This window comes from Mauremys mutica, chromosome 3 (genome assembly GCF_020497125.1).
Source record: "Mauremys mutica isolate MM-2020 ecotype Southern chromosome 3, ASM2049712v1, whole genome shotgun sequence".
NCBI classification, from domain to species: domain Eukaryota; kingdom Metazoa; phylum Chordata; order Testudines; family Geoemydidae; genus Mauremys; species Mauremys mutica.
This window is the reverse complement of record NC_059074.1, coordinates 39,022,088-39,042,102: the sequence shown is the minus strand read 5'-3', so window position 1 is coordinate 39,042,102 and position 20,015 is coordinate 39,022,088. Positions and strand designations below refer to the sequence as shown.

General features: G+C 42.2%; 1 protein-coding gene across 1 annotated transcript in view; it reads left to right on the top strand.

The window, feature by feature from the left end:
* Positions 1–641: 641 nt before the first annotated feature.
* The window catches only part of SNTG2 (syntrophin gamma 2), a 475,088-nt gene continuing 455,714 nt past the window's right edge, over positions 642–20,015 (top strand). The window contains exon 1 of the mRNA XM_045008823.1: positions 642–736. Coding sequence (XP_044864758.1) covers positions 665–736 — 72 coding nt within the window. The 5' untranslated portion in view covers positions 642–664. The remainder of the gene's footprint in view (positions 737–20,015) is intronic.

Below are 20,015 nucleotides of genomic sequence, written 5' to 3'. Positions count from 1 at the left end.
AGGAAGTGTGTGTGTGTGTAGTTTGTTTTTCTTTTTTTCGGGGGGCGGGGTGTAAACGGAGGGGCTGATGCTGGATTATTGAGGCCTATTGCCAGTTTGATGTAAATTACTCCTGGCAGGAAAGCAGGAGCTAGAACTACTCTCCGCCCCGTGCAATGCCGCGGGGTGTCGCCAGGGGAGCTGCTGAGCAGCTGCGGCTGGACTTGGCGAGCAGCGGCTCGGGGAGTCCCAGCTGGCGGGACCCTCTGAAAGCGGCTCCTGGGGCTGCAGAGGAACCCGTCAGAGGCAGCAGCCCCCGCCTTTCCCCGGGCATCAGGGGCCTGACTGAGGCACCTGGGTGAATGCAGGGCAGGGAGACGCGTTTCCCCCCCCCCGTCAAACATACCCGTGTGCAGCCCGAGGGGTGAAGGTAAAGCGGGCGCGTGGGACGCCCCGTCCGCGGAGAGCCGAGGGGCCAGCTCCGCCGGGCTGCTCAGCCCGAGGGCGAGCCCCGCTCTCCGGGCGGCGCCCGGCTTCTCCTGCTGCTCTGGGAGCCGCCGCCGCCGCCCGCGGAGCTGGGACGCGGCGGCCGGGGGCGGGGCCGGGCGGGGCGGGAGTCAATGCCTGGTCCAAGCCCTGCCGCGCTCGCCGTTCAGAGAGGAATAATCCAGCTGCATGGGAGGAAATGAACGAGGCGGGGAAGCAGCCGCCTCCAGCACCGCTTGAGCGCCCGGCCAGTCTCCTCGTCCCCACCTGGGCAAGTACACGGCGGTCTCCGTCTCTCCTCTCCCTCCTTCGCCCGCGGGCTCACCCCACCCCGTCCCGAAAGCAACTCTGGGCCCCCTTCACCGGGCAGCTGTGAGCGAGCCTGTCCCGGGAGCACCCGTCTGCCCGCCTATTTCCCCGGCGGCTCTAAGGGGCTTTAACTTCTGGGCATGGGAGGCGCGTTTGCGAGTTGCGCGGCTCAGAGGGCAGCTAAGCGAGCGGGAGTCGGTGGACGAGATGTAGGAGAGTTTGCCGGGGTCGCGCTGCCTTGGCAGTCGGTGCGTGGAGCTGCAGTGCAAACCGGGGCACCGGGAGCGGACTGCCCGCGAAGGGCTGTGCAGCTGCGGCAAAGCGTGGCGCGGGGTCGCTTAGGTGCAGGGTGATTGTTGTTCGGGAATCATCATAAAAAGTTCCGGTGGGAAACCGGCCGCTACGCGTTGTGTCTCTTTCAGATGAGCTGTCCTCTGCTACTGTGAAGGGTGTGTGTGTCTGTCTGATGTGCACACACCCTGGTAAATACATCTTCCCCCCAAGCGGGAGTTTCACTCTTCATGGGAGCTGCCTTACATTTACAGCTCCTGCTCTCATTGATAGTCGAGGGGGAGTAATTTGTAGCCTCCCCATCTCTCTCCAAATACAAGACATTTTCACTGCATTATAGCTACACAAATTAGTGGTATGCTCTTTTTGTTAAATGTTCCTAAAAGGTTGGCCAAGTTTAGTCATGTTCCTTTACGCTGCACCTTTGCCTTTGGAGGGTAAACTTTAAAGCCAGATGTGTGGTTTGTATACAGTAATCAGTTGAAAACAGCTGCCAAGCTCTATTGATTAGTATGTACCACATACCGGGTACTTTGTTTTCAATAACTATATTTAGCGTGTGTACATGTTCTCTATTTCATTGGCTTAAGTTAGAACACACGGTAAAAAGTTACTTTTCTCTGTATTTGTTTATGAAGTCTTGGAAAGTAGGAAAATCACTAATAGATTTGCCAGGAGTGATCGATGCTGTATGGTCAGGAAGAACACAGCCTAAATAAATAGCTACTGAATGGTTTTGGGTATGTACCATTGTATCTGTATCATCCTTCATTAGATCAGTTGCTAAACTACATTGCAAGACCACACACTTTAAAGTCCTACCAATATAATATTTCAATAAGATTTAACTTTCCTCAAGAGGATGAGGACAACTTTTTAAAAAATAATTCAGTTGTGTGTTTCAGCCTTCTTATAATAATCATTCAAATGCTGCTAGTGTAATTGCAATTCCATACTGACAAAAATGGATGGAATCTTTTAATATATTTAACAATAAAGGTGCATTTGGAAGGGTAACTGATTCAGGGAGTTGGAAAAACTTGCCACTCTGCATATTCTAAAAATGATTTATAAATGATGCCCTCTGATAGTTGTTCATTTATTAAATTAGGGAAAGGTATGAAGGCAATCTGATATGACTATGAAAATCTTTGTATTTAATAAAGATTTTAATTTATTGATATGCCATTTTTCAGAGGACATAACTGAAATGATTGTCATTTTAAGTGTAGTTGCTACATTTTTAATCAACTGAGAAATAATGCAATACATAAAACTGGTTATTAGTATTAAATTATAAATCTCACTTTACCCTGTTTAAATCATTGGAACTGATTTTTTGTATGGCTTATAATGACTTACCAATCTTTACACATCTTTTTAGAAACTTTAGCTTCTCTAAAAGCTAAGTAGTATTAATTTATTGCCCATACTTTCTCTATAGCATTACTCCCAGGCAACTGGATAAAGGTTGATTAAATTTACTGTCATAGGATAAATAAACACTTTGATATCTGTTGTGAAATTCTGTAATTTTAAAAAGCGGAAGGAAAATCACATATATGCTTTAGTTATGCTACGGTTATCATTGATAGTCAAGGCAAGCTGGTCTAATCTTAGGAAATTTGCTTTCATATTTAACCAGTGTATGTGAATCTCTCTGACTTTAGCATTTATATGATGTATCGTTTGTGTTCTGTGAGCTTAAAACTTTCTGAATGTGTCTCACTATCTGTGTATATTTATAAGTGTGTGTATTATAGAATTTACTTGTTGATAGGGATATACAAGTACATACCCTTGTTTTAAACACACAGTGTTCAGTGTAAAAATGATGGGGGTTGTTGTAATGTAATGTGTTAATCACTCACGATCAAAAGACATGTTGTTCCACTGCTTTTAATTTGAAAGCCCTGTTCTTAAACTGTGAATAATCTGTACAGCAATTATCTGAAAATGTTAGCTGCTGTGTAGGTTGAAAACTAATGCATGGGTAATTTGGGGTATTTCAGTGTTAAAGGTGAAGATTGCTCACTACTATTCAATTAAAAGCCACAATTAGTCTTCCCTTGTAGATATGTATTATGCCTGAAACATTAAGGGACGAAACCTCCCACTGACTTTAGTGGGAGTAGTATTGATCCCTGGACAGATGTGCAAAAATGTCATCTTTTGAACTGAGTATTGCAGGACTTTTTTTTGTCCTTATGAGGGACTACAGACTTGCTGCCACATGGAAGGGAAGGACAAAACATCTGTGGATTTCAATGGGATTAAGGATTTGGATCCTAAGCCTCAGAACATTGTCATAGATTGAAAGCAAGAATTGTGTACTTTGACAAGTTGCCTTTATTAGAAAGCATTTTTCTTAAAAATACAACATTGCAAAATGGTAAGACTTTTTTTTAAAGATTAATAAAATACAGTGTGCATTTTAGTAGTTTAGACTGAAAAATACCAATGTGGATGCTGGACATTAGGTATTTACATATTTACACACCTTCATAAAAGGGACTTGCTTTTCAGAGGTAGAGAGGGGATACAAATTTCACTGACGTCAGTGGGAGCAGTGGGGTTACAGCACCTCTGAAAATCCAGACACGTGAATGCATATGGAGATGCCTGACTTAATAAACCTTCACAGTAATATGCCTTAATTACAATTAGTAAACATTTGCAAAATTTTGATATTTTATATCAGTCTAATGGAAATGTGTTTTAATGCATAGGAAGGTGCAATGTATTGCTGTTGATATAGTTCATGCATAATCTGTTAAGAAAATAAGGTACTATTAATCAGTTATTTGACTATTAAATACTGCCAAACACATGGCACCAAAGATATTTTAGCATAGAAAGAGCATGTGTGTGTATATTGGTTTTCCACAAAATGACACATCCTTGCTCCATGAAATGCAGGGTTCAAAGTTATAATCAAATGTAATTTTGAATGGAATCTCAATAGCTGCTTGAAGTAATTTCTGATGTTTGTAATCTTTGGTTTCTTATCCAGCTGAGTTTCAATTAGCATATGGTTTTCTGTCATTGTTGTAAATTTACAGAAGCACAATTCTGCTTCTGCATATAACTTGTCTTCTGCCTTTCTGTCAAAAGAAAATAAATGTAGTCAGATGGCCAAACCCATTAGAAATGTTACAATGTATAGTCCATGGTTTTTAATGAGTTTTATATTATCAAGCTGCTGTTGATTGATATGTATCAAGCACTTTGTTTTTAATAACAGTATTAGTTCAGTGCCTGAAAGGGAAAGAAAAAATGATTTTTTTCTTTTATTACTGGCATGCTAATTGAAAGTTTAAAAATAAGCAGAAGAATTAAAATGTATGCATTGCCTGTATGAATCTCAGTCCCTAGAACAGTATTTTAGAGAGACTAGTTATGTAGCTAAAAGTTACTTATGTATATTCTATTTCACTCCTATTGGGTTAGTTAATAGATTCAGTTTCGTAACAGTTTTGGTGACTAATGTGCATGGAAGCCATAGGAAATCCCACAACTAACCTCTTTCTTTTTATCTGAAGTGATGAAAAAAGTCTTAAGGAAAGTAACCAGGGTTGTCATTTCCCCTCTTCCGCCCTTTTTAAAAACTTGTTTGTTTTGTCACCTGTGATCAGGGAGGAGATTCTATTGTGTAAATGAGAGACCAAAAACGAAAAACAAATTCAGGTGATTAAAATCTTATTTTGACTCAGATTTAGATGAATGTAGATTTATTTCAATTGTTAAACTTGCTTGGCAGATCTCTGGTGCCCAATTATTAGCTGGTGCAAATAGTCATAACTGCATTGTAGTGAATGGATCTGTGACAGCTTACATCAGGTGAAGATCATCAAAATTATAACAGAATCATCCAAAACACAGGACTTGGTGTGATGGAGGACTCCAACTACCCAGACATCTTTTGAGAAAATAATACAACAGGGCATAGACTATCCAACAAGTTCTTGGAATATATTGGGACCACTTTTTTATTACAGAAGGTAGAGAAAGCGATTAGGGGAGAGGCTGTTCTCGATTTGATTCTGACAAACAGAGGAACTAGTTGAGAATTTTAAGGTGGAAGTCAGGCTGGATGAAAATGATCATGAAATGATAGAGTTCATGATTCTACGGAATGGTAGGAGGGAAAACAGCAGAATAAAGACAATGGACTTCAAGAAGGGAAAGTTTAGCAAATTCAGAGAATCAGTAGGTAAGATTTGTGGGAAGCAAGTCTAAAGGGAAAAAAAAGAGTTCACAAGAATAAAAAACTGCCTAAAGAGAGATTACTGAGGGCACGAGAGCAAACTGTCCCAATGCGTAGGAAAAATGGGAAGTATGGTAAGAAGCCAGGCTGGCTTAACTACGAGATCGTCAATGACCTGAAATTTAAAGCTCAAAGAAGAGTTATACAAGAAGTGGAAAGTAAGTCAAACTACAAAGGGTGTGTGTGTGTATATATATAAAATAATATAACACCCCCCTCCCCCCAAAACATGTAGGGACAAAATTAGAAAGGCCAAGGCACAAAAAGAGGGTAACCCAGTTAGGGATATAAAGGGTAACAAGAGAAGCACGAGGAAGATTGGGGACACGATAGGCCTATTACTAAATGAAGAGTGAAAGATGACAGAAAATGCAACAATGGCCAAAGTGTTAAATGCCTTTTTCGTTTGTTTTCACCAAAAAAGTTAGCAGTGTTCAGACGCTTAACATCAGTGGAGTAGGATCTGAAGCTAACCTAGGAAAATGACATGTTAAGAATTATTTAGACAAGTTAGATGCCTTCAGGTCAGAAGGGCTTGATGAAATACATCCTAGAATATCTAAGGAACTGGCTGAAGAGTTCTCTGAGCCATTAGCAATTATCTCTGAGAACTTGTGGAAAACAGGAGAGATCCTGGAGGACTGAAAAATGGCAAATATAGTATCTTTCTATAAAAGGGGGAATAAAGACAACCCAGGAAATTCTAGACCATTAAGTTTAACTTCAATACCCAGAAAAATAATGGGGAAAAACAATCAATCAATTTGTAAGCACCTAGAAGATAAGATAATAAAAACAGGCAACATGGATTTTTTCAAGAACAAATCATGTCAAACCAACCTATTGTCCATCTTTGACAGGGTAACAAGCCTGGTCGATAGCGGGAAGCAGCAGATATGATGTACCCAGACTTTAGTAAGGCTTTTTATACTGTCTCACATGGCGTTCTTATAAACAAACTAGAGAAATATAGCCTAGATCAGTGGTTTTCAACCTATGGTCTGCAGCCCTCTGGAGGGCCGCAGACTATGCCTAAGATTTCCAAAGAGGCAATACCTCCATTTGAAGATTTTTAGGAGTCCGTAAATGAAAAATGATTGAAAACTGCTGGCCTAGATGAGCCTACTATAAGGTGGGTGCACAACTGGCTGGAAAACCATACTTGGAGAGTAATTATCAAGGGTTCACAAATGAACTGAAAGGGCATATCGAGTGGAGTCCTGCAGGGATGCGTCCAGGGTCCAGTTCTATGTAATACCTTCATTATGATTTGGATAATGGCATAGAGTGTGCACTTATAAAATTTGAGGATGATACCAAGCTGGGAGGGCTTACAAGCACTTTGGAGCAGTGGTGAGCTCCCAAAATCCTGAGAACCAGTTCCCTACCAGGTTCACTCGCTCCGGGTTTTCGGCGGCTTTTCGGCAGCAGGTCCTTCACCCGGAGCAAGTGAAGGACGCGACGCTGAAGTGCTGCCGAAGACCCAGTAGGGAACCATGCGGTGAGTACAAGACCCATGTGCCTGTCTTTCCCCCCCCCCCCCATCCAACCCCAACCCACGGCCTGCCCCTCTCAGAACCCCCAAGTATCTCCTCTCCCCCCCTCCGCCACCAGGGTAGCAGCAGCAGCCTGGGGCTCCGGGGGCTATTTAAAGGGCTGGGGCTCCCCTGCTTCTACCACTCCAGTCCTTTAAATAGCCGCTGGAGCCCTGGGGAAGCGGCGGGGCTCTGGTGGCTATTTAAAGGACCAGAGCGCTCAGGCAGCTGGCGTCAAAGGCCCATTAAATAGCCCCTGGAGCCCCCCGCTACCTCAGGGCTCTTTAAAGGGCCTGCAGCTCCCCTGCTTCTACCGCCTGCCCTGGCCCTTTAAATAGCTGCCAGAGCCTGGGGAAGCAGCAGGGCTCCAGCGGCTATTTAAAGGACTGGGGCAGCAGAGGCAGCTGGAGCCCCAGACTTTTAAAATAGCCCCCAGAGCCCTGCAGCCCTACTCCAGAGCTCCAGGAGTGGGGCTCTGGTGGCAATTTAAAGGGCTTGGGGCGCCAACCCCTGCTGGGAGCCCCAGACTATTTAAATTGCCCCCTGGGGAAGCAGGGCCACCCCGGTACAGCACACCAGCTCTTGCCGGTATGCTGAACTGGGGCGTACCGGCTTACTTTCACCTCTTCCCCTACCCAACTTGCCCCACTCCCTCTCCCCTGATTGCCCCGACCCCATCCACCACCACTCGGACAGACCCCCGGAACTGCCACACCTACCCAACCCCCTCTCCCCCCAGTTCCCCGGCCCCTGCCCACCCCCCCCCTGAACTGCCACCCGCCCCCTCCCCCCAACAGCTCCCTACCTGGCCCCTGCCTTATCCAACGCCTCCTCCCAGCCCCGGCCTGGCCCCCTTACCGTGCTGCTCAGGGCAGTGTGTAAGGATGCCGGGTCATGCTGCGTGGCCCGCTGGAGCTCGCAGCCCCCCCCCTTACCTTGCCGCTCAAAGTGGCAGGAGCTGAGCTACCCAGAGCACTGGCGCTGGCAGCTTGGCACGCTGTGGCTCTGCGAGGGGGAGGGACCCCAGCTGGGAGCTCAGGCGGGGGACAGGATGGTCCTGCGGGCCAGATGTGGCCTGGGGACCGGAGTTGTTTGCCCACCTGTCTGCCCCTTTAACAGACGGTTCTTCACCGGCTTCTAAATTTAACAACCGGTTCTTGTGAACCGGTGGGAACTGGCTCCAGCTCACCCTGCCTTGGAGGACAGGATTGGAATTCAAAATGATCTTGACAAACTGGAGAGATGTTCTCAAATGAATAGGATGAAATGCAGTGGACAAATACAAGTACTACACTTAGGAAGACAAAAATAAGTGCACAAACACGAACTGGGAGATGACTGCTTGGAAGGAATACTTCAGAAATGATTTGGGGGTAGGGTTGCCAACTGTCTAATTGCACAAACCCAAACAGCCTTGCCTGCCCCTTCTCTGAGGCCCCGCCTCCCGCTCACTCAATACCCCTCTCCCTCCGTTGCTCGCTCTCCCCCACTCTCTCTCACTCTCATGGGGCTGGGGCAGGGGTTTGGGGTGCAGGAGGGGGTTGCAGGATGGGGCCAAGGGGTTTCAGGTGCAGGAGGGGGGCTTATGGCTGGGGCATGGGATGCGGCTCCGGCAGGGTGGTGCTTCGGGTGGCTCCCAGAAATGGCAGCATGTCCCTGCGGCTCTGCGCATGCTGCTCCTGCCTGCAGTCACTGCCTCTGCACCTCCCATTGGCTGTGGTTCCTGGCCAATGGGAGCTCCAGAGTCAGCACTGGGAGCTGCAGAGTCAGTGCTGGACATCCCAGTCGCTTCCAGGAGACACGCAGAGCCAGGGCAGGTAGGGAGCCTGCCTTATCCCCGCCATGCCATCGACCGGACTTTTGGCCTGTTAAAATCTCCCGGACTGCTTTCAATAATAACCTGGAGATTGAGGCAAATTCTGGGAGACTCCTGGCCAATCCAGGAGGGTTGGCAACCCTATTTGGAGGGTAGAGTGGCTCACGAAGTAAATATGTAATACTGTTGCAAAAAATAGTGAACATCATTCTGGGATTATTAGCAGGAATGTTGTAAGCAAGACATGAGAAGTAATTCTTCCACTTTACTCAGCACTGATAATGCCTCAACTGGAGTATTGTGTCCAGTTCTAGGCACCATGTTTCAGGAAAGATGTGGACAAACTGGAGAAAGTCCAGAGAAGAGCAACAGAAATGATTAAAGATCTCAAAAACATGACATCTGAGGAAAGATTGAAAAAAATGGGTTTGTTTAGTCTGGAGCCCTCAGTGCAGGAGACTGAACTAGATGACCCATAGAGGTTGCCTCCAATCCTACATTTCTATAATTCTATAAGATCTGTCCGAAAGGTTTTTTCATTGAATTATTAGAGACTACAAATTATTTGGACCAAAAAGAGTGGAAGAAGTGCTGTGCATATTTTTTTTAAAGATATTCTTCCCCCGTCCTTTCCCGTATTCTTATGTGCCTGTGTGATCAAGTACTAAAATAGCTGCAGAACATTTAAGTGTACACCTTTTCTCTTTTAAAAAGTAGCTGACTGGGAAGTTGATATTTTATCAAACTCTGACAACCACCAATAAAGAAAAATATAATCCTCAAAGTGAACACTAGATGTCCTATTACCACAGTCATTAGGAACTTTAATTTCTCCTTCCCATCTGTATGGGGACAACATTTTAAATCCATTACGAACATTGTGTTTAAACTGGCTTGTAGGCTTTTGTGCCTCCCTCCCCTCACTAGACTGCCGGTGCTGCAAGTCATGTCATTTTTTTAGCAAGCTGGCCCCTGCCGGCAGGAAGAATAGAGGAGTGCCTCTTTGCCATGGGAACATTCAGGTACGCAGTGGATACAGGAGCCTCTGATAGAATCATCCAACCTCATGGAGCAAGAGAGGGAACAGCTGTCAGATCTGCTGCTGGTGTTGTGCTGACTTGCATTTTGAATTAGGTCAGCTCTAGGGGGAGCAGTTGACGCTCCAAGTGTATGTCTGCACTGAAAATGCTACTGGGGCAAAGCTGCAGCTGTGTTGCTGTAGCACTTCAGTGTAGACACTACCTACGCTGACAGGAGCAGTTCTCCTATTGGCGTTAATAACCCACCGCCCCAGGAGGGAAGAGCTAGGACAATGGAAGAATTCTTCTGTCACCCTAGTATTGTCTACACCAGGGGTTAGGTTGGCATAGCTGCATTTCTCAGGGGTGTGGAATTTTCAGGCCCTGAGAGTTGTAGCTATACAGCTGTATTTTCCCAGTGTAGACCAGCCCTTAGACTGTGTTAGCTGTAAGTGACGCTAATGTTGCCAAATGAACGCTGTTGTTCTAAGTGCCAAGTGACGCTAGTGTTGCTGAACGCTGTTCCTGTCAGACTTGGTACCATTCTCCGTTGAGCCCAGCTGAGGGGATTCATTAGTGCATGTGGCATGCGTGGCTCCAGAGGGAAGATCCGTGATGTGGCCCAACACATGCCGTCTGTCAGCAAGTTGGTGGGGTGATCTCACATCATTTGAGTGGAGTGGGGTGGATGTAGGGATATGTTAAGAAGATGGCAGAGACTGTCCATAGTGCCTGCTATACCACTTGCACTCTTGCCTTGTTAATTTGAGGAGTGGTATTAGGATGTCTCGCTGGATTTTTTTTATTTCCAATGGGGGTTGGACTAGATGACCTCCTGAGGTCGCTTCCAACCCTGATATTCTGTGATTTACCCCTTCAGTTCTTTTAGAGTACATTGCCACCATTAACTTGGTATTTTACTTCCAAACTTGGCAATAGTCCATGATACTCATTGTTGATTGCATTCAATCTCATTACATGACTCTGTCAATAAGGAATACCCAATGAGCAATTAAGTTCACACCCTCCACTTTCCCCATGTCTCCATTAAAATTGATAAGAACTCCATCAACTTTAAAAAGTATTAATTTCAGTTGTTTCCAAAATCACATCATCTTCATAGAGGTGCACTATAATGAAATTGCTATGCTCTGTTGTTTTTTTCCAATCTTTTTCTATTAAAATGTCTTGCAGGAAAATCATTTATCAAGTTTATTTTTGTTTGAAGGGGACTGACTGTATGTCACTGCAAAACTTTGCTTCTATACCTATATATTAAAAAAAAAACCCTCTCTAACTTATGGTTAAATATGGGAAAGTGTTTTCTAGAAATCAAGGGAATCAACAATTAAATCAACATTAACATCCTCACAAACTTCGATTCACATGCCTTACAAGCCTTGTCTCATGCTACCCAGTCATGGTCACATTCCTGAGCTCTTCACAATCATTCCACAGCTTTTCAATTATCACATACAAGCACTTGCAACAGTCCTATCAAATTAATCAAAATGACACTCAAGCATACAACCAAAACTTCAAAATTATTTATGGAGATAGCTTACTGATAGATGTTCGTGTTATCTTAAGCACAGTGTTGTGATGTTTTGAGTCCCACTCCTCCCCCAACACATGTAAACTTTTTCTATCAGTTCTACATTCTATTCCATATTGAAAGTGGTTTTCTTTATTTTTTTTAAATGGTTCAACATATGGGAAATGTCAAGACAATGAATGTAAAGGAAGTACTTTCACTGTGGAATGATACCGGGCAGTGGGGAAGGTTTGGCAGCAATGCTGGGGAATTGGGCAGGTAAAGTAGGTGGCCCAATACCACAATTCCTGCCATTCTGGCTCCTCAGAACCTCTACTCAAATACATTTCTGGCCAACTTTGCATTCAGCTTTGGGTTTGTTTTTTTTTTGTTTTGTTTTTGTTTTGTTTTTTTCAAATATTTCCATCCTCATGATGACCTGTTGAATTTCACCAGGAGGAGTTCTAGTCTGATGGACCTGTTAAGGTTCATCGGAGCAAGGCTGCTCTCTAGCAAACCATAAGATATTTGCAAGACAGAGAAGTTGTTTCCCTTTTGGAGGTGGAAGCTCTCTGCTTGTTGGGCAACTTTGCCTGCAGGTCTCCTCCTCTCACCAGAATGTACTGATGCCCCAGGGCCCTAATATTGCAAAGACTCACAATACCGCGTATCTATATTGAAACTGACTGCCTTTAATGAGTAGATCCTATTGTGCTAAGCACTGTGCAGCCATATAATAAATGACAGTCCCTACCACAAAGAATTTATAATCTGAAATCAATGTCCTTTTAATGTGACTGCTCACAATAGTATAGTCAAGTCTGTGCAGGATTGGGGCCTTTCACACACCAAGGGTCAAACAATGCAACAATAAAGAATTTGAATGTGCATGAGGAGTCCGGTTGGAAAACTAATAATAATGATTGAAGTTTTGAATGTTGGATAATAATTATAAATGTAGCTCTGACAACTCTTGAAGCTGACTTATAAAGTTGAACACATTGGAAAACTATCAGATCAAATGGATACTGGTAAAATTTTTGACTCCTATGTAATTAATTGGGCTTTATGTGGATGTTCTGCATGGGAAATCCACCCATCTCAACCTAAGAGGAGGATGAGAGGCTGCCACTGTGGCCTTCTGAATTCCTTGCCATATGCTGTTCTCTACTGTTCTCTCTGCAGGAATTCCTGCTCATTAGAGGTAAAATTCTGTCCCTTTTGAAGTCAGTGATGCCTAAATGTGCAGATCCAATGGTGGAATATGCATACACTGCATATTCAGAGCTAGTATACAGACATCTTCCCAGTATATAGTATGTAGAGAACCCCTTAAATGGTGGCTCTGTCTATGCCTCATTATGCTTTGGGATTCTGTGGAGTTTGCATAGATTGTTTCTTTGGTGCTTCAACTACACTTCAGTCTAAAAATCATTATTCAAGAACTCAGTACTCAACAGCTCACATCTAGGCACCCAAATAAGTTGCCCAGACTTGAAAATTTGGGGTTGTACAGACTTGCAATAGTTAGTTATTTCTATGCTGCCTTCTCTCTCTCTATCTGACATCTTTTTAAAACCCAGCCACCTAAAGTGACATGCTCTGTATGTTAGGTACTTATAATAATGTCCTCCATTAGTTGCTGTGGAAGTACTGAGAATTCTGGACTATAGGGTGAACTAGTTCAGATACAAAAAAAAAAAGAAACGTGACCCTTCGCTTAAAGTTGAAAATGAACTGGAACTTTTTCTGAGGTTCATTCAGAATGTTATCCATCAATTTTTCATTTTCCTGTACTGCTAAGTTTCAGGTGGGACTGGAAGTGGACATAATCAAATTGCATGGGAAAGACTATTTTCCTTATATGCCTTGCCTGGGGGTAAACAGATAGTACTAAAGTCTCTTGAGAGAGACTATTTTTGAAAGGTTTCCAGACAAATTTTTCAGGTAACTTATATTAACATCTGAACTCTTGGGTGGTTACACCAACCTTTAAATATTTTAGTTACTTTTGTTGCTATCAGTTTCTTCTCTACAGTACTCTTTCCCCCTCAGATATCATGTTTTAAAATGCAGATGTATTTGTAATTGTCTTCCTATTCACCGTATCCTGTCCATGTTGTTGAATCTTAAATAGTTTTACTATTTTTAACAAGAAACTTTGCAGTTCACATTAAAAAGTTATTGTAAGTTATAAAAACAATAACTCTGGTAGATAATGATACATAGAGTTAGATATCTACATTACAATGTGGCTATTGCTGCTTTAGATGTGATTGTTTCAGTCTAGCACAAAATAGGTACTAAGGTAAATTGAGGATTAAAGACAATATTATTTGTGTGTGTGAAAGATATAGGTGCATAGAAATGCAGGAAAATTTTGTTTATTGTAAAGATGATGTATGCTGCATAGGATTTTGTAGCATGTAATTTGATTGTGGATGTGATGGGTTGGATCACAGAAACCCCCTGGGGGATGCAAACTGATGTGCCAAGACTACTTCTGCCCCTGCTTTCCTGCCCTGGCAGCTTGGGACTTCAGTGCCCTGCCTGGTTTAAGCCAGACCTGCTACCGTGCTGCAAACCCAGACCCAGATCTGAACCATGTCCCCTAACAGCTGTAGACTTAATTGAAAGCCATTTAAGAAGTGTTCCTGTCTTTAACACTCAGTTGCCCAATTCCCAGTAGGGTCCAAACCCCAAATAAACTCATTTTACCCTGTATAAAGCTTATTCAGGGTAAACTCATAAATTGTTCACCCTCTGTAACACTGATAGAAAGAGATGCACAGCTCTTTGCCCCCCCCAGGTATTAATACATACTTTGGGTTAATTAATAAGTAAACGGTGATTTTTATTAAATACAGAAAGTAGGATTTAAGTGGTTCCAAGTAGTAACAGACAGAACACAGTGAATTACCAAGCAAAATAAAATAGAACACACAAGTCTATGTCTAATACAGTAAGAAAGCTGAATACAGATAAAACCTTGCCCTCAGAGGAATTCCAGTAAGCTTCCTTATACAGACTAGTCTCCTTCTGGTTTGGGTAGCAATCACTCAGACCCCTTGTAGTTACTGTCCTTTGTTCCAGTTTCTTTCAGGTATGAATAGGGGTGGAGAGGCTATCTCTTGAGCGAGCTGAAGACAAAATTGAGGGGTCTTCCAGGAGTTTAAATAGACTTTTTCTTGTGAGTGGAGATCCCCTCCTCTCTCCTATGCAAAGTCCAGCTCCAAGATAGGGTTTTGGAGTCACATGGGCAAGTCACATATCCATGCATGACTCAGTTATCCATTGTTTACATGCTACCCTGAACGTCCTCAGGTAGACTTCTTATGTGGATTGGAGCTTTCCAAGATTCATTGTCCTTTAAGACCCTATGCCACCAGCACTCCCAGCTATCTCCGTGACACCACTGATTTCCTGAGGAAACTACAGTGCATTGGTGACCTTCCAGAAAACACCATCCTAGCCACCATGGATGTAGAGGCTCTCTACACAAACATCCCACACACAGATGGAATACAAGCTGTCAGGAACAGTATCCCTGATGATGCCACAGCACAACTGGTTGCTGAGCTCTGTGCCTTTATCCTCACACACAACTATTTCAAATTTGATGACAATATATATCTCCAGATCAGTGGCACCACTATGGGCACCCGCATGGCCCCACAATATGCCAACATTTTTATGGCTGACCTGGAACAACGCTTCCTCAGCTCTCATCCACTCATGCCCCTTCTCTACCTACGCTACATCGATGACATCTTCATCATCTAGACCCATGGGAAGGAGACTCTGGAAAAATTCCACCATGATTTCAACAGCTTCCACCCCTCCATCAACCTCAGCCTGGACCAATCTACACGGGAGGTCCACTTCCTAGACACCACGATGCAAATAAGTGATGGTCACATTAACACCACCCTATACCGAAAACCTACCGACCGCTATGCCTACCTTCATGCCTCCAGCTTCCATCCCGGGCACACCACATGATCCATTGTCTACAGCCAAGCACTGAGGTACAACCGCATCTGCTCTAACCCCTCAGACAGAGACCAACACCTACAAAATCTCCACCAAGCATTCTCAAAACTACAGTACCCACACAAGGAAATAAGGAAACAGATCAACAGAGCCAGACGTGTACCCAGAAGCCTCCTAGTGCAAGACAAACCCAAGAAAGAAACCAACAGGACTCCACTGGTCATCACATACAGTCCCCAGCTAAAACCCCTCCAACACATCATCAGGGATCTACAACCCATCTTGGACAATGATCCCACACTTTCACAGGCCTTGGGTGGCAGGCCAGTCCTCGCCCACAGACAACCTGCCAACCTGAAGCATATTCTCAACAGTAACTGCACACTGCACCTGAGTAACTCTAACTCAGGAACCAATCCATGCAACAAACCTTGATGCCAACTCTGCCCACATATCTACACCAGCGACACCATCACAGGATCTAACCAGATCAGCCACACCATCACCGGCTCATTCACCTGCACGTCCACTAATGTAATATATGCCAGCAATGCCCCTCTGCTATGTACATCGGCCAAACTGGACAGTCTCTATGGAAAAGGATAAATGGACACAAATCAGTTATTACGAATGGCAATATACAAAAACCTGTAGGAGAACACTTCAACCTCCCTGGCCACACAGTAGCTGATCTTAAGGTGGCCATCCTACAGCCAAAAAACTTCAGGACCAGACTTCAAAGAGAAACTGCTGAGCTCCAGTTCATCTACAAATTTGACACCATCAGCTCAGGATTAAAAAAAGACTGTGAATGGCTTGCCAACTACAAAACCAGTTTATCTTCCCTTGGGTTTCACACCTCAACTGCTAGAAGAGGGCCTCATCCTCCCTGATTTGAACTAACCTCGTTTTCTCTAGCCTGCTTCTTTCTTACATATATATACCTGCCCCTGGAAATTTCCACTACATGCATCAGACGAAGTGGGTATTCACCCACGAAAGCTCATGCTCCAAAACGTCTGTTAGTCTATAAGGTGCCACAGGACTCTTTGCTGCTTTTACAGATCCAGACTAAGACAGCTACCCCTCTGATACTTGTCCTTTAAGTGTTTCTTGATGGGGCACTTAATTTGTACATTCCTTTCTCAAGAAGCTGACCAAATGCTTTACTAAGGCTACTTAGAAATCAAGCAAGTACACAGCCAGTATTCATAACTTTGAATACAACAATGACACATGCATACGAATAGGATGAATAGATTCAGTAGATCATAACCTTTACAGAGATATGTTACATAGCACAAAACATACTCCAGTTATGTCATCTATATACATTCATAAGCATATTTCCATAAAGCCTTATGGGGTGCACTATCACAGTGGGTTTTTAACTTTCTACATAAATGTTTCCTGAATGTGGTGTAACTTGTTTGCCATATACTGTCTCTTCTTTTCTAAAAGTTTAGTTATAACTAGTTAAATTGCTGAAAAGACTCAAACAAAATCAGAGATGGTTTCAGACTTCCAGTCAGAATATTTAGTTGTGTACTATTGCAGGCTATTAGCTTTCTCTTCTATGTAAGAATGAACAAAGGGTTTTGCAAAAAATATTGCTACCAGTATGCTTGTACCAGATTTTCCAATCTCTAATTTAATGTAAATGTTGTATTTCTAGAAAAAAAGGTTAATTTTGTTCATTTTATCAACATTTCTTTTGCATAGTAACACACCAGAGGATCTTTTTAAAAAGAATATATAATATATATATCCATCCTAACATGGCACCTTATTAAATCAACCCACAGAGAAGAACACTGAACTGCAAAAGGTTTCTTACAGTTAAGAATAATGTTAATGTAATTCAGCAGACCAAAAGAATAAACTGCATTTAATTTGCATTTAATACATTCCAGTTATAAAACAATGTTCTGATGTTCTGGTCTGCTACATTCATAACATACAAAGTATTTTCTCTGTTGATAGCACTGGTATCTGTGTAGATGGGCCCACATAGCCATAGTAGCTGGATGCCTCAAAGACATGAATGTATTTAGCCTCATCACTTGGATGAGAAAGGAAAGAACTTTCCACATTTTTACAGATGGGAATAGAAGCATTGAGAAATTAAATGATTTGCCAAAGAGGGCAGAAAATCTGTGGTAGAGACAGGAATGGAACCTCTCCCAATCTAGTGCCTTAACCAGAAGACTATTCATTCTTTCATGTCAGATTCTTCAGTTAATGGCATCACAACATTAGTCTGCTAAGGTAGCCATGCTGTGCATTTATAAACTACTTTTATGTGAATAAAAACCAACAAAAGGCCTGTTTCCACCAATTCAGATTCTGGTTATATGGCCAAAATACTTAACCTACGTACATGTCGCAACATATAATATTTATGTGCCTTAGTTTGTGTCTCTACAATGGATACTGTCTGATAGATGGGTAGTGAAATTTTCTTAATTACTGTCTAAGATGTTTTGGGGAAAGGGGCTATATAAGTGGTAAGGTGGTGTGACTGTGTTGTACACCTTCAAAGCTCTGTAAAATATATCAGTTTGGGTGCTGAAGATAGTTCCATATGCCAGTCTGAATATGTACTATCATAGAAGGTTTTTTACCATTCCATACCTAGCCTACTTATCTGATTTCTAATTCTAACAAGATTTAATAGAAAAATGATATATTAATATCAAGTATGTTTATTAACTACTATTCATAGTAAATTAAAGTGAAAGCTCTCTTGCAAAACAATTACCTTTATAATAGGGATGCAATTAGTTTAAACAAACCACTTCACTCAGAAACGATTAACAATTTGACATGATGATTAGATGAGGTTGCCACTAAGGTCCTATTCATTAAAGTAAGCTTGCTTTCTGTGTGAGTCACTGTTCCTGATTATCTTGGGTATGCTAACAGTTAGGATACAGTTTTCTCATCTGTTGCTTTTCTCATCCAGTTACATGCTTTTAAAAATTATGCACATACCTACTTATATATGGCCCTGTTACTATAATATGTGAAATGAAGCATTGTTTTAAAGGACATCAGAAATTCCATGCTTAAGTTTACTGTTTATTAGAATTGCCGTTTATGGTTCAGGATAAAGAGTATCCTGTGATTATTTTTTCAGGAAAATGATTATTATTATTTATGGTAAATTCATTTCTTCCACATTTATCTTTGAATAAAAGTCAAAATTTAAACACACCATAGAAGATATTTTAGTGGAATTTTGCTAAAATATTCAAAATTATCATTGTAAGTAAATGTTATTGAATGTTACTCAATGTAAACTTCCATTAATGACTAAGTTAATATATAAAAATATAATTTGAGTCTTTAAAAAAGTGACCACTATAGAGCTAGTTCATTGATTCAGTGTGAATAAATTAGTAGAGGAATTTAATATTTTTTTCTTTTTTTGAATCATTTATGATCAGACTTTGATTTAAAAAAAATTAGATCCTGATCCTGCAAACACTTACAGATGTGCTTTACTTTGATTGGAATCCAAGGGTCTCCTTGCATGCTTCACATTGAGTGCATGTGTGAATATTTGTATGATCTGCATTATTTGCTATTTATAATTGTTTAGTTCATGTGACTAAATTTCATCCTGCAGGTTGTTCATGTCTGTTCTGTTGTAGAGGGTGATTGGTTAGCTAAGTCATAGTATTTCTTTCTGCTTACTTATTGGGTGACATTCTTTTTAAAAAAAAGATAGCGGTGAGTACTCAATAACAAATGATGAATAGGGAATACTTTTTTTTCGTGCCTGAATACATTTGCTCACTGATGTGTACAGAAAGAGAGAGAGAGAGAGATCCGTTTTCCTAATTCTTCCAGGCTACATTCAACAGAAAAATGATTATTCTGAAGCAGATCACTTGATAAAATGAGGAAACTTTGAAGGATAAAAAATAAAGTAACATAAAGGTTATTTTAAAAAATATTAAAAACAGAAAAGCATAGATGAAATGTAGGTGTATTTACCCAATGAGACATTGACATTCTGCATGTCTCCCTTTAATCTGTCTTTATATGGAGTGTAGATAGCTGGCAACAGATTGCCTTTGATTGCCAGGTAACTTATAAATTGATTTAATACCAAAGTTAGAATAATGATATTGACAGGAAGGAGAACTTTGCAAAAATGATTAAGTGGCTAAGAAAAGACTTAAAAAACGTTGATAGGTGGTTCAGACCCTTCAGGACCTCCATAATCTTCCACCCTGTGCCACAATTTCCCTAATGATGTAATGTGACATCCACCTTAGATGGGAAAGTTTAGACCCAGAGGAATTATCTCAGGAGTTCAAGACAGGGTGGTGGTGGCTGCACCCAGTTAACAGAGTTTTATCTGAGACAGCTAGTATGGTAACAGGGTGCTGCTTGTTGATGCTGCCAATTGCAGCTGCTCTATGAGAATATCCAACTCCACTCAATAAGGGTATGTCTCTTTTTGTCCCTTTATAAAGAGTCTCTGCTTGTAAAAATAACTCTTTGGAATTGGACTCTGCCACAGACCTCAATATGGATAGCTTGGCTAAATGGAAGCTGAAGGAGGACATCACTTTCTACAAGTATCTGAAATATGTAAAATGTCAAGTTGGAATGGTTGAGAATTGTCCATGTAAATGTAGTTAGTGAGACTGAGTAAAGGACAAATTAACCAGAATATCAGGAGTAACTTCCTAACAGTATCCTGTGGGGCAAGAGTGGCTATCTTTGAGGTACCAAGCACACCAAACCATTTAGGAGATTTGTATAGAAGATA